The following is a 12,630-nucleotide window of genomic DNA, read 5'->3' as shown; positions in this document are numbered from 1 at the left end:
TAAATCTTTTGCATGCAGAATTTGTAAAAAAAGGGGTAATTTGGCAAAAATTTGTTTCAACAGAGGTAATTTTGAACAGAATTTTCTTGTAGATGTACTGGAGGATGAAACAGAAGTGAATGATATTGAAAATTATGATGACCTTTGTTTGTATTCCCTATCGGAAGTTAAAAAAAATGATTGGATTAAAGTTTGGGTAGGAAATGTTCAAATGAATTTTCAGATTGATTCTGGTGCTAGTATATCAGCTATATCCGATAAAACATATAAAGAAAAATTCAATAAATATACATTGAAACCTTGCAATAAGTACTTGTATTTTTATAATGGTGCCAGAGTACACCCGAAGGGAATTTTGGAAGTTAAGGTTAGTTTTAAGAATTTGCAACAAGTACTAGAATTATATGTCTTGGAAAGTGGTGGGCCACCAATATTAGAGAGAGACTTTTTGAATATGTATAATATTAAATTTGAAGTTCACATTGACTTGTAATGTTTCTACTAATCACTTATTGCTCGTTAATATTAGGAAGGGTCTTGTTTGGGTTTATACAAAAACACCCTTTGTGTAAAAATCTTTTTTATTTATTCCCAATTTTGACTGACAACTTGTTTCAATCAATATTTATTTCTACTGTCAACTACTCAAAAATTACTTGATTTGAACATTCAAAACAATAAATAATGTAACCAAATTTAATCTTCAACATTTTCTCCTCCTCGTGAAGAACCTATTTCTTCACCCATCTCTAAACACTCTACCTTACATAGCTTGGATACTGGTCTACGATAAATACCACTTTTTAATTTAATGTCTACAACTCTAACTTTGCCATCCTTTCCTGGGTACGTCTTGTACACTACTCCTTTAGGCCAATTGTTTCTTGGCAACTTACTATCCATCAAAACTATTAAATCACCTTCTTTCAAATTTTGATTCTGTTCAAACCATTTCGTGCGTTTTGTCAAGGTAGGTATGTATTCCTTGACCCACCTGTTCCAAAAATGTTCGTTTAAATTTTCAGCTATGAGCCACTGTTTTCTAACGTTCCATTTTGTTCCATCGAAAAGTCCAGGTGGTTTCAAAATACTAGAAGTCCCAATTAGAAAATGATTGGGAGTAAGGCTTTCTTCGTCTTCCGGAGATGAAGATATGTAGGTGAGAGGGCGGCTATTCACTATGTGTTCAGCTTCTATCATAACTGTGTGAAAAACTTCTTGTCGTGTTGATCTATCCTTAAGAATTATATTTAAAGTGGTTTTCACAGATCGAACCATCCTCTCCCATGCTCCTCCCATATGTGGACTACCTGGAGGTATAAACTTCCACTCTATACTTTCAGCGCATAAACCTTGTCTTATTACTTCCAAATTCACATCTTCATAAGCTTTTTTAAGTTCCTTCTCTGCAGCGTGAAAATTCGTTCCATTGTCTGTAAGAAACATCTGCGGTTTTCCTCTCCTCGACATGAAACGTTTTATCGCCAGAAGAGTTGAATCAGTGTTTAGCGTCTCAGCAATCTCAATGTGTATAGCTCTTACTGACATACAGGTAAATAGTACACCATACCTTTTTTCCCTTCGCCTACCAATAGTTACTTCAAAATGTCCGAAAAAATCTATACCTGTGTACACAAAGGCTCTTTGTGGTTGTGGTTTCTTCAACCTGAAATCAGGCAACTGTCCCATTTGTGTAACTCTGGGAATTGCTCTCCTCAGGCTGCAAATTGGACAATATCTCATCGCTCTTTTTATTGCCTTCCTTGCTTGTAGTATCCAAAATCTTTGACGAAGTTCATTGAGGATCACTTCTACACCTTGGTGTCCCATTATCACATGATAATGTAGAATCAATAATTTCACTGCAAAATGACGGCTATCAAAAATTAATGGGCTTTTAGCTGTATCAGGTAAGTCTGTGGAATAATTTGTTCGACCTCCTACACATAAATATTCGTTTTTCATATACGGTGTTAACTGATATAATTTGCTTTTTTTGTGTAAAGTTCCTCCTCCTGCGATAATCGCGATTTCTTTCCTAAAACAATCATTTTGTATCCTCTTAAACCATATTTTTTCTACTTCTTCGATATCCTTACATGTTATTATTTTATTTTCCTCCTTTCTCGCACATAATCTGATGAACTTCAACACTATGGCTGTACTTTTCATTAATGATGTCCAACGTGAGAATCTTTGAACGTCTGGTAATACGTCGATAGATTTTGAAGATGTTATCAAACATATTGTCCCTTTTTTCAATTCCAGTGATGCTGCAGTGTCTAGGTTCGTTTGCTGACTGTCTTCTTTTGGCCAATATTCAGGTTTGAGATATAAAAAGTCTGGACCCTTGTACCGCCTATCCAAAGTTGTTAGTTTGATGTCGTCTTGATCTCTTGTTATATCATCTGCAACATTCATCTTTGTTGGTATCCAGCGCCACTGATTTGCTGAGGTCTTTTCCTGTATCTCTCCCACCCGATGAGCAACAAACATCTTGAAATTTCTCGTCTCTGATCTTAACCAACACAAAACTGTTTTCGAGTCACTCCAAAATACCGTCTTTTGAATTTTCAATGTGTGGCCTTTTCTTATAGATTCTCCGAGTCTGGAAGCCATCAACGCAGCTTGTAATTCTAGTCTCGGGATTGATAGAGATTTCAGAGGGCACACTTGTGTTTTCGACATAACCAAGCTCACATGTATTTTTTCTTGAGTTTCAAATCTGAAATAAGCTACTGTACCAAGTGCCTGCTCACTTGCATCACAAAATATATGCAATTCTAAATTGAGGTATTGGTAAGGAAAGTGACATCTATCGATTTTCAATTCTTTTATTTTCTCAAATTCTTTCAACCATTTAAACCATTTTCGTTCTGAAGATCCACTTATTTTTTCATCCCAGGAGATTCCAGATCTCCAGACATCTTGCAAAATGATCTTTCCTCTCACAACATAATGACCCAGCAATCCCAGGGGATCATATATCGACATAATGATTTTTAGTATTTCTCGTTTGGTAGGTGTTCTTTCTCGAGTTAAAATTTTTTTATTCACTTTATGGCAGTTCAAGGGAAAGCATAAATAGTCATCATTTGGATCCCATTTAAGGCCCAATATTCTTTCCGTTGGTAGAATATTTTCGGTGGTAGAATTACCATCTATGTTTCTCAATTCGTCAGGAACTTGATTTAGAATTTCCTTAGAATTACTAATCCAACCTCGTATTTCAAATCCTCCTTTTTTATGTATATGAATTACTTCTTTTGTCAGCTGAATTCCTTCTTCTACGGTATCTACACTATCTAAATAGTCGTCCATGTAATGAAGATATTTGATAGCATTAGCTGCTCGTGGATATTCATCTTGGAATTCAGAAGCATTTCTGTTTTTGATGTACTGAGCAGCAAATGGTGAGCATACTGCTCCGAAGATCATTGCCTCCATTGCATACTCTGCTATTGTATTGTTGATTTTGTCATACCATAAAAAACCTTTGAGCTGATTGATCCTCTCTCCTTATTTTTATTTGGTGAAACATTTCTTTTATATCCGCACAAAAGGCAAATTTTCTTTCTCTAAATTTCATCAGTATTTCAACCAGAGAGTTATATAAATCAGGACCTCTCAGAAGGAGATCATTCAAACTTGTGCCATCAACTTTAGCAGCAGCATCTAAAACAAATCTCAATTTTCCTGGTTTGTTTTCATTAACAACTCCGAAATGAGGTAAATACCAAACCCTCTGTGTTTTTTCTTCAATTTCATCCAATTCCAATTTTCTCGCATAACCTTTATCAAGATATTGCTCTATTTTATTCTCGTATGCATCAGAAAAACTCTTATTTTTTGACATGCGTTCATTAATATAGCGTAAACGTTGAATTGCAAGTGGCTTCGAATTAGGAAAATATACTTGTGTTGTTTTCCAAATAAGGCCTGTTTCCCACCTTTCACCACTTCTATGGGAAATTTTTTCGATTAAATTTCGTGCTGCTTCGTCTTCCTTACACAAAATTTCATTTTTTGATACTTTTACACCTAGAGATTCAGTTGTGAAAAAATCTTTTACCAAATTGTGGAGTTCATCCAAAGGATCCAAATTTTGATGTCTGATATGTAAAATCGCTTCATCTACTCTACCCCTAAATTCTCTCAGGTTTCCATGTAGAATCCAACCCAGTTTAGTTCTGGACAGAGCCGGAGAATAAAGATCATTTTGCAAGATGTCTGGAGATCTGGAATCTCCTGGGATGAAAAAATAAGTGGATCTTCAGAACGAAAATGGTTTAAATGGTTGAAAGAATTTGAGAAAATCACTAATGTTTGGGTTTATACAAAAACACCCTTTGTGTAAAAATCTTTTTTATTTATTCCCAATTTTGACTGACAACTTGTTTCAATCAATATTTATTTCTACTGTCAACTACTCAAAAATTACTTGATTTGAACATTCAAAACAATAAATAATGTAACCAAATTTAATCTTCAACATTTTCTCCTCCTCGTGAAGAACCTATTTCTTCACCCATCTCTAAACAAAAATGTTGAAGATTAAATTTGGTTACATTATTTATCGTTTTGAATGTTCAAATCAAGTAATTTTTGAGTAGTTGACAGTAGAGAAAAAAATTATTGATTGAAACAAGTTGTCAGTCAAAACGGGTAATAAATAAAAGATTTTTACACAAAGGGTGTTTTTGTATAAACCCAAACATTAGTGGTCCTTCGGCATAAAAGTAACTAAAATATGGAGCAGTACGGTGTAGTTACCAGAAGTAAAAGCAAATCTTTACAAGCTCTTCATACCCAACCTTGTTGTGTGGAGGGGAAAGAAGATGGAATAGTATTGGAATCCAGGGTCGCGCAGAATACTACAGAAAACAGGTCTGAAGTAATATCCAGAGCGATGGTTCCACCTCTTTCATCGACCAGTGTTGTGAGGAATATTTCGGAGCAGAAATCAGGAATATCAAGCCGATCAACAAAGAGGAAGCAGCACAAGGTAGCAGCTTCAACTGGTAAGTCCCACTCTAAACACTCTAAATGTACATCACGTAGAGAGCTTGAGAGTCAAATAGAGGCCAATAATGAATTGTTACAACTGGCAATAGAAGAACAAGAAATCGCTAGAAGGAAGATAGATTTAAAAAAGAAATTAATAGAAAGCAGATTAGCCTTACAGCAACTTCATCTCGAGGAAAGGAGTGTTGATGAATCGAATGATTTGAGTACAATTGATTTGAATGTTCTACAAAAATCTATTGGTGGAAAAGCAAAGGTAGAGCAATGGTTAGATGATAATACTTCTGTAAAATCTAAATCTGTGAGTTCTGTCCATTCTGTAGCAGTTTTCAATAGGAATTCTCATTCGGAAAAAAAAAGTAATCCTCAGGAAAACGAAGTAAATAGAGATGCTGATACTCTCAAAATATTCTTGGCTCGACAATGTGTTGATAAGGATTTACCTAAGTTTTCGGGAGATATAAAAGAATGGATTAATTTTTATATGCAGTTTCGTAACACCACTGATTTATTAGGTTTTAATGATTCCGAGAATATTTGTCGTTTAAGGAGATGTTTGGTTGGTGAAGCTAGACGTTCCGTAGAGGGATTACTAGTATCTTGCACGGGTACTAAAGAAATAATGCGTATTCTGCAAAATAGATTCGGCAGACCTGAATTAATCGTGAAGGTATTAATCCAAGAGGTTAAATCTTTGCCATTCATAAAAACCCACGATTTCAATGCATTGGCATTATTCTCAGACAAACTTCAAAATTTGGTGTCAACTTTGAAGAATCTCAATATGAAAAATTATCTGACGTGTCCACAGCTTTTGGAAGATCTTTTGTGTAAACTGCCATATGCTATGCAAGTATCTTGGGGAAAGAGATTAGTCAGTAAGCAATCTACAAATTATTTAGAAAATTTTCAAAGTTGGATTTTTAGTGAAGCAGAAGCAGTTAATTTTGTACGAACGTTGACTCCTTACAAATCATCGAATTCCTCTAATTATGTAAACAAAAATAAAATTGATTCAACTTTAGTTACTTCAATGGCCAAAAATAGGAAATTATGTAGCTTATGCAAGGGTGAACATAGTTTGGAAAACTGTCAGAAATTCAAAGATTTATCTCCAGAAGACCGGTGGAAATTTGTTAAATCTAAGGAATTATGTTTTTCATGTATTAAGTCTGCTCACAGAATAAATAAATGTTCGAAGAAGAAACAATGTGGTATCAATACTTGTCAGAAATTTCATCATGCTTTACTGCATAATCAAAAACTTCATCAGGAGCATGATCAAGAGCAAGAATATTCTGATACTCACAATGCATTGGAGAATCGGCTCGTTGCTCACACTTCACGTTCAAGTAATGAGATTTTGCTAAGGGTAACACCTGTTACAATTAAAAATGGTAATAAGTCTGCTAGGATATATGCACTTTTTGATGAAGCATCTACTATAACACTTATAGATGAATCTCTTGTAGACCGTTTAGATCTCAGAGGTGAGAATACTGTTTTAGGAATAAGATGGACAGATAGGAAATCGAAAAAAGAAATCTTAAGTAAAAAGCTTTCGTTTGATATTATAGGTGCAGATGAGAATGTACATAAATTGAATGATGTTTACACTCTTCCTGACATGGATCTTCCTGTTCAATCTGTGAATGCAAAGAAATTAAGAGAAAAGTGGAAACATCTTAGGAACATTGATTTTGCTGATTATTTAAATGTAAAACCTCAACTCCTCATAGGTCAGGATAACTGGGATCTGATTGTTACTAGAGAAATAATAGAAGGTCCGAAAAATTCTCCGGCTCTGTCCAGAACTAAACTGGGTTGGATTCTACATGGAAACCTGAGAGAATTTAGGGGTAGAGTAGATGAAGCGATTTTACATATCAGACATCAAAATTTGGATCCTTTGGATGAACTCCACAATTTGGTAAAAGATTTTTTCACAACTGAATCTCTAGGTGTAAAAGTATCAAAAAATGAAATTTTGTGTAAGGAAGACGAAGCAGCACGAAATTTAATCGAAAAAATTTCCCATAGAAGTGGTGAAAGGTGGGAAACAGGCCTTATTTGGAAAACAACAGAAGTATATTTTCCTAATTCGAAGCCACTTGCAATTCAACGTTTACGCTATATTAATGAACGCATGTCAAAAAATAAGAGTTTTTCTGATGCATACGAGAATAAAATAAAGGAATATCTTGATAAAGGTTATGCGAGAAAATTGGAATTAGATGAAATTGAAGGAAAAACACAGAGGGTTTGGTATTTACCTCATTTCGGAGTTGTTAATGAAAACAAACCAGGAAAATTGAGATTTGTTTTAGATGCTGCTGCTAAAGTTGATGGCACAAGTTTGAATGATCTCCTTCTGAGAGGTCCTGATTTATATAACTCTATGGTTGAAATATTGATGAAATTTAGAGAAAGAAAATTTGCCTTTTGTGCGGATATAAAAGAAATGTTTCACCAGATAAAAATAAGGAGAGAGGATCAATCAGCTCAAAGGTTTTTATGGTATGACAAAATCAACAATACAATAGCAGAGTATGCAATGGAGGCAATGATCTTCGGAGCAGTATGCTCACCATTTGCTGCTCAGTACATCAAAAACAGAAATGCTTCTGAATTCCAAGATGAATATCCACGAGCAGCTAATGCTATCAAATATCTTCATTACATGGACGACTATTTAGATAGTGTAGATACCGTAGAAGAAGGAATTCAGCTGACAAAAGAAGTAATTCATATACATAAAAAAGGAGGATTTGAAATACGAGGTTGGATTAGTAATTCTAAGGAAATTCTAAATCAAATTCCTGACGAATTGAGAAACATAGATGGTAATTCCAGCACCGAAAATATTCTACCAACGGAAAGAATATTGGGCCTTAAATGGGATCCAAATGATGACTATTTATGCTTTCCCTTGAACTGCCATAAAGTGAATAAAAAAATTTTAACTCGAGAAAGAACACCTACCAAACGAGAAATACTAAAAATCATTATGTCGATATATGATCCCCTGGGATTGCTGGGTCATTATGTTGTGAGAGGAAAGATCATTTTGCAAGATGTCTGGAGATCTGGAATCTCCTGGGATGAAAAAATAAGTGGATCTTCAGAACGAAAATGGTTTAAATGGTTGAAAGAATTTGAGAAAATAAAAGAATTGAAAATCGATAGATGTCACTTTCCTTACCAATACCTCAATTTAGAATTGCATATATTTTGTGATGCAAGTGAGCAGGCACTTGGTACAGTAGCTTATTTTAGATTTGAAACTCAAGAAAAAATACATGTGAGCTTGGTTATGTCGAAAACACAAGTGTGCCCTCTGAAATCTCTATCAATCCCGAGACTAGAATTACAAGCTGCGTTGATGGCTTCCAGACTCGGAGAATCTATAAGAAAAGGCCACACATTGAAAATTCAAAAGACGGTATTTTGGAGTGACTCGAAAACAGTTTTGTGTTGGTTAAGATCAGAGACGAGAAATTTCAAGATGTTTGTTGCTCATCGGGTGGGAGAGATACAGGAAAAGACCTCAGCAAATCAGTGGCGCTGGATACCAACAAAGATGAATGTTGCAGATGATCTAACAAGAGATCAAGACGACATCAAACTAACAACTTTGGATAGGTGGTACAAGGGTCCAGACTTTTTATATCTCAAACCTGAATATTGGCCAAAAGAAGACAGTCAGCAAACGAACCTAGACACTGCAGCATCACTGGAATTGAAAAAAGGGACAATATGTTTGATAACATCTTCAAAATCTATCGACGTATTACCAGACGTTCAAAGATTCTCACGTTGGACATCATTAATGAAAAGTACAGCCATAGTGTTGAAGTTCATCAGATTATGTGCGAGAAAGGAGGAAAATAAAATAATAACATGTAAGGATATCGAAGAAGTAGAAAAAAATGGTTTAAGAGGATACAAAATGATTGTTTTAGGAAAGAAATCGCGATTATCGCAGGAGGAGGAACTTTACACAAAAAAAGCAAATTATATCAGTTAACACCGTATATGAAAAACGAATATTTATGTGTAGGAGGTCGAACAAATTATTCCACAGACTTACCTGATACAGCAAAAAGCCCATTAATTTTTGATAGCCGTCATTTTGCCGTGAAATTATTGATTCTACATTATCATGTGATAATAGGACACCAAGGTGTAGAAGTGATCCTCAATGAGCTTCGTCAAAGATTTTGGATACTACAAGCAAGGAAGGCAATAAAAAGAGCGATGAGATATTGTCCAATTTGCAGCCTGTGGAGAGCGATTCCCAGAGTTACACAAATGGGACAGTTGCCTGATTTCAGGTTGAAGAAACCACAACCACAAAGAGCCTTTGTGTACACAGGTATAGATTTTTTCGGACATTTTGAAGTAACTATTGGTAGGCGAAGGGAAAAAAGGTATGGTGTACTATTTACCTGTATGTCAGTAAGAGCTATACACATTGAGATTGCTGAGACACTAAACACTGATTCAACTCTTCTGGCGATAAAACGTTTCATGTCGAAGAGAGGAAAACCGCAGATGTTTCTTACAGACAATGGAACGAATTTTCACGCTGCAGAGAAGGAACTTAAAAAAGCTTATGAAGATGTGAATTTGGAAGTAATAAGACAAGGTTTATGCGCTGAAAGTATAGAGTGGAAGTTTATACCTCCAGGTAGTCCACATATGGGAGGAGCATGGGAGAGGATGGTTCGATCTGTGAAAACCACTTTAAGTATAATTCTTAAGGATAGATCACCACGACAAGAAGTTTTTCACACAGTTATGATAGAAGCTGAACACATAGTGAATAGCCGCCCTCTCACCTACATATCTTCATCTCCGGAAGACGAAGAAAGCCTTACTCCCAATCATTTTCTAATTGGGACTTCTAGTATTTTGAAACCACCTGGACTTTTCGATGGAACAAAATGGAACGTGAGAAAACAGTGGCTCATAGCTGAAAATTTAAACGAACATTTTTGGAACAGGTGGGTCAAGGAATACATACCTACCTTGACAAAACGCACGAAATGGTTCGAACAGAATCAAAATTTGAAAGAAGGTGATAGTTTTGATGGATAGTAAGTTGCCAAGAAACAATTGGCCTAAAGGAGTAGTGTACAAGACGTACCCAGGAAAGGATGGCAAAGTTAGAGTTGTAGACATTAAATTAAAAAGTGGTATTTATCGTAGACCAGTATCCAAGCTATGTAAGGTAGAGTGTTTAGAGATGGGTGAAGAAATAGGTTCTTCACGAGGAGGAGAAAATGTTGAAGATTAAATTTGGTTACATTATTTATCGTTTTGAATGTTCAAATCAAGTAATAAAATGTTGAAGATTAAATTTGGTTACATTATTTATTGTTTTGAATGTTCAAATCAAGTAATTTTTGAGTAGTTGACAGTAGAAATAAATATTGATTAAAACAAGTTGTCAGTCAAAATTGGGAATAAATAAAAAAGATTTTTACACAAAGGGTGTTTTTGTATAAACCCAAACATTAGTGGTCCTTCGTGCGTTTTGTCAAGGTAGGTATGTATTCCTTGACCCACCTGTTCCAAAAATGTTCGTTTAAATTTTCAGCTATGAGCCACTGTTTTCTCACGTTCCATTTTGTTCCATTGAAAAGTCCAGGTGGTTTCAAAATACTAGAAGTCCCAATTAGAAAATGATTGGGAGTAAGGCTTTCTTCGTCTTCCGGAGATGAAGATATGTAGGTGAGGGGGCGGCTATTCACTATGTGTTCAGCTTCTATCATAACTGTGTGAAAAACTTCTTGTCGTGGTGATCTATCCTTAAGAATTATACTCAAAGTGGTTTTCACAGATCGAACCATCCTCTCCCATGCTCCTCCCATATGTGGACTACCTGGAGGTATAAACTTCCACTCTATACTTTCAGCGCATAAACCTTGTCTTATTACTTCCAAATTCACATCTTCATAAGCTTTTTTAAGTTCCTTCTCTGCAGCGTGAAAATTCGTTCCATTGTCTGTAAGAAACATCTGCGGTTTTCCTCTCCTCGACATGAAACGTTTTATCGCCAGAAGAGTTGAATCAGTGTTTAGCGTCTCAGCAATCTCAATGTGTATAGCTCTTACTGACATACAGGTAAATAGTACACCATACCTTTTTTCCCTTCGCCTACCAATAGTTACTTCAAAATGTCCGAAAAAATCTATACCTGTGTACACAAAGGCTCTTTGTGGTTGTGGTTTCTTCAACCTGAAATCAGGCAACTGTCCCATTTGTGTAACTCTGGGAATTGCTCTCCTCAGGCTGCAAATTGGACAATATCTCATCGCTCTTTTTATTGCCTTCCTTGCTTGTAGTATCCAAAATCTTTGACGAAGTTCATTGAGGATCACTTCTACACCTTGGTGTCCCATTATCACATGATAATGTAGAATCAATAATTTCACTGCAAAATGACGGCTATCAAAAATTAATGGGCTTTTAGCTGTATCAGGTAAGTCTGTGGAATAATTTGTTCGACCTTCTACACATAAATATTCGTTTTTCATATACGGTGTTAACTGATATAATTTGCTTTTTTTGTGTAAAGTTCCTCCTCCTGCGATAATCGCGATTTCTTTCCTAAAACAATCATTTTGTATCCTCTTAAACCATATTTTTTCTACTTCTTCGATATCCTTACATGTTATTACTTTATTTTCCTCCTTTCTCGCACATAATCTGATGAATTTCAACACTATGGCTGTACTTTTCATTAATGATGTCCAACGTGAGAATCTTTGAACTTCTGGTAATACGTCGATAGATTTTGAAGATGTTATCAAACATATTGTCCCTTTTTTCAATTCCAGTGATGCTGCAGTGTCTAGGTTCGTTTGCTGACTGTCTTCTTTTGGCCAATATTCAGTTTTGAGATATAAAAAGTCTGGACCCTTGTACCACCTATCCAAAGTTGTTAGTTTGATGTCGTCTTGATCTCTTGTTAGATCATCTGCAACATTCATCTTTGTTGGTATCCAGCGCCACTGATTTGCTGAGGTCTTTTCCTGTAGGAATGTTGAAGATTAAATTTGGTTACATTATTTATTGTTTTGAATGTTCAAATCAAGTAATTTTTGAGTAGTTGACAGTAGAAATAAATATTGATTGAAACAAGTTTTCAGTCAAAATTGGGAATAAATAAAAAAGATTTTTACACAAAGGGTGTTTTTGTATAAACCCAAACATTAGTGGTCCGCTGAGACACTAAACACTGATTCAACTCTTCTGGCGATAAAACGTTTCATGTCGAGGAGAGGAAAACCGCAGATGTTTCTTACAGACAATGGAACGAATTTTCACGCTGCAGAGAAGGAACTTAAAAAAGCTTATGAAGATGTGAATTTGGAAGTAATAAGACAAGGTTTATGCGCTGAAAGTATAGAGTGGAAGTTTATACCTCCAGGTAGTCCACATATGGGAGGAGCATGGGAGAGGATGGTTCGATCTGTGAAAACCACTTTAAATATAATTCTTAAGGATAGATCACCACGACAAGAAGTTTTTCACACAGTTATGATAGAAGCTGAACACATAGTGAATAGCCGCCCCCTCACCTACATATCTTCATCT

General features: G+C 35.5%; 3 protein-coding genes across 3 annotated transcripts; 1 reads left to right on the top strand and 2 right to left on the bottom strand.

Moving 5' to 3' along the window:
• Positions 1–568: 568 nt before the first annotated feature.
• On the bottom strand, positions 569–2,132 carry LOC123319360. Its single transcript, XM_044906278.1, has 2 exons — positions 2,100–2,132; positions 569–2,038 (listed from the first exon to the last, which is right to left on the bottom strand). Coding segments are annotated over exons 1-2 (1,344 nt in total). The 5' UTR covers positions 2,102–2,132; the 3' UTR covers positions 569–696.
• Positions 2,133–8,894: 6,762 nt separating this feature from the next.
• On the top strand, positions 8,895–10,125 carry LOC123318333. The gene is made up of 2 exons (XM_044904943.1): positions 8,895–8,927; positions 8,988–10,125. Coding segments are annotated over exons 1-2 (1,140 nt in total). The 5' UTR covers positions 8,895–8,925.
• Positions 10,126–10,544: 419 nt separating this feature from the next.
• LOC123318332 lies at positions 10,545–12,023 on the bottom strand. Its single transcript, XM_044904942.1, has one exon. It carries the CDS (start codon positions 12,021–12,023, stop codon positions 10,545–10,547), a length of 1,479 nt encoding a protein of 492 aa, XP_044760877.1.
• Between the last annotated feature and the right edge of the window lie 607 nt (positions 12,024–12,630).

Source organism: Coccinella septempunctata, chromosome 8, assembly GCF_907165205.1.
Source record: "Coccinella septempunctata chromosome 8, icCocSept1.1, whole genome shotgun sequence".
Lineage (NCBI taxonomy): Eukaryota > Metazoa > Arthropoda > Insecta > Coleoptera > Coccinellidae > Coccinella > Coccinella septempunctata.
The sequence above is the reverse complement of the archived record's forward strand: the minus strand, read 5'-3'. Positions and strand labels throughout refer to the sequence as shown.

Bases quoted from the DNA above. Each gene is read 5' to 3' on its own strand.
- LOC123318332 (XM_044904942.1), bottom strand. From the start codon at position 12,023: ATGAATGTTGCAGATGATCTAACAAGAGATCAAGACGACATCAAACTA.